We start from the raw sequence: 1,968 nt of genomic DNA, 5'->3' as shown, positions 1-1,968 counted from the left end.
ATATATATATATATAATTACACACAGACGAGTGGATTTTGTATATGTAGTTTGACTAAATGCTTCTTTTCTGGCTGTTGCACTACATATTTAAAGGTCCCAATCACTGTTAACAGTCAACATGTAAAAAAATGTCCGTCTAAATTTGCTGGGTAATTCACATTCTGTCATCTGATTTTCTCTTTATTTATAGGTCCAGGAGTTCTCACTCGAGCATTGCTAGATGCTGGTTTTAATGTTGCTGCTTTGGAAAAGGATGAAGTTTTTCTTCCTGGGTTAAAGGTGAGGGAGACTCTTTGACTTGTACAGTTAAATCCATGTTACCACAGATTTGAAGGTCTTATATAGACTCCATCACCCCAGCATTTGCAGTAACTGACTTATTTCATTGCACTGTGAGCATGTAAATGATCCTGTTATAATTAGAGCAAGGGGATCATAAACTTTTTATTATTAGTCTCCCAATGGATTTCCCAGTATGTCCCCATATTCTTATCATCATCATCAACACCAGTCCTGTTGGGTATCAGCATGACTGCAAAAGAGGTTCATAATTTGATTTTACTGCGTGTAAGAAAAATTCGGAACAGAACAGCTGAAATTAAACTTTAAAGCGGACCTATACACTAAAAAATCTAATTTTACCAATGCATCCCTCTATGTATGATGAATAATAATAACATAGACATGTCAGGTGTAAAATGCTGTGATGGGGAAATACTTAACACTTGCAGAGCATTCACTTCCTGCTTTGTAAGGGCAAAGTGACTTCAGTTTGCCAAAGCAATGCACACTGGGATTGCCTTGTCATCAGCAGAGCATTGCTGGGAAATCGCATATGTAATCTCAGTAGATCTCAGGGAAAGGCATTTTCCTCCCCTGAGATGATGTGCATGGTCACATGTCCTAGTCGCATGTCTATTCACATGTCCCAGTCACATGTGCCAGAAATCCAGGCAGTAAAAGGAGAGCTAGTAATCTGCCCTTAGTAAACATGGCCACTGTCAGAAGACTGGGGAAGTAAAGAGAAATAAGGTGTGCAAATAATACAAAGCCTGCAATTATCTAGAAGTATGTGTTTGCATATTGTCCTTACTAAACATTTCTAAAGGTGTGTTTTGTTGTTCTAAAGATATGGGTAAAGGTCCACTTTAAGGATAATGTCATATTTATTTACATAAAAATACAAAATCACAAATAGGTAAGCTAGCTACAACTACAGGGATTTGTGTGCAGTCAAAACATGAGGTCCAGGTTCTGTTACTAACAATGTTACTCGCATTTCATCCGTCAGGTCGATCTCTCCACTTTGATTTCAGGTTTAATTATACACTTTTTAATTCAGAGATCCAGTCTCACACCACATCATTTGGTTCTCAGCAGTTAAGAATCCCTTCCACATTAGATGTGCATAACCTTCCAGAATTTATCAAACATTTTAACATAATTTTTTTAACCCCTTCGTGACTGACGACGTACAGTGTACGTCGCCAGCATCGGGGCTGTTTAAACAGACTCCTGGTGACTTTTGCCGCCGGGACTCTGTTTAAACTTGTAGAGCCGACTGTCGGCTTTACAACAGAAGCGATCCTGGCGACTTACCTGTCGCCAGCGCATAATATAACATGGGTGCAAAAAATTAAAAAAAGGCCTCAGTCATGAAGGGGTTAAAGTATAAAAAAATTAGTCTTTTAACACACATAAAGAACTTTATCTGGTGACCTCTACATTACTACTGTGTCCTGGGGACTAGGAATTCTGACAAGTCTACGGCTGGTGGTTTCTCTTCATTATAGCAGTGCAGGAGCAGTAAGAGTTGTTTAAACTGATTTTGGTCACTTTAAGTAGTATGTAATAATATTTTTCTGTACAGTGTTTATCGCATGGGAATACTTTCACTACCATTTAAGGTTTTTGAATCTTTATACCATTTCATTTTATTAATGATCTTTAAATATTCATCTAATGT

The 1,968-nt window shown here is 37.7% G+C and overlaps 1 protein-coding gene across 1 annotated transcript in view; it reads left to right on the top strand.

The window, feature by feature from the left end:
- The window catches only part of TFB2M (transcription factor B2, mitochondrial), a 27,098-nt gene that overhangs the window by 862 nt on the left and 24,268 nt on the right, over positions 1-1,968 (top strand). The window contains exon 2 of the mRNA XM_018557047.1: positions 193-281. Coding sequence (XP_018412549.1) covers positions 193-281 — 89 coding nt within the window. The remainder of the gene's footprint in view (positions 1-192; positions 282-1,968) is intronic.

This window comes from Nanorana parkeri, unplaced genomic scaffold (assembly GCF_000935625.1).
Source record: "Nanorana parkeri isolate BGI_ZX_2015 unplaced genomic scaffold, ASM93562v1 scaffold264, whole genome shotgun sequence".
Taxonomy (NCBI): domain Eukaryota; kingdom Metazoa; phylum Chordata; class Amphibia; order Anura; family Dicroglossidae; genus Nanorana; species Nanorana parkeri.
The sequence above is the reverse complement of the archived record's forward strand: the minus strand, read 5'-3'. Positions and strand labels throughout refer to the sequence as shown.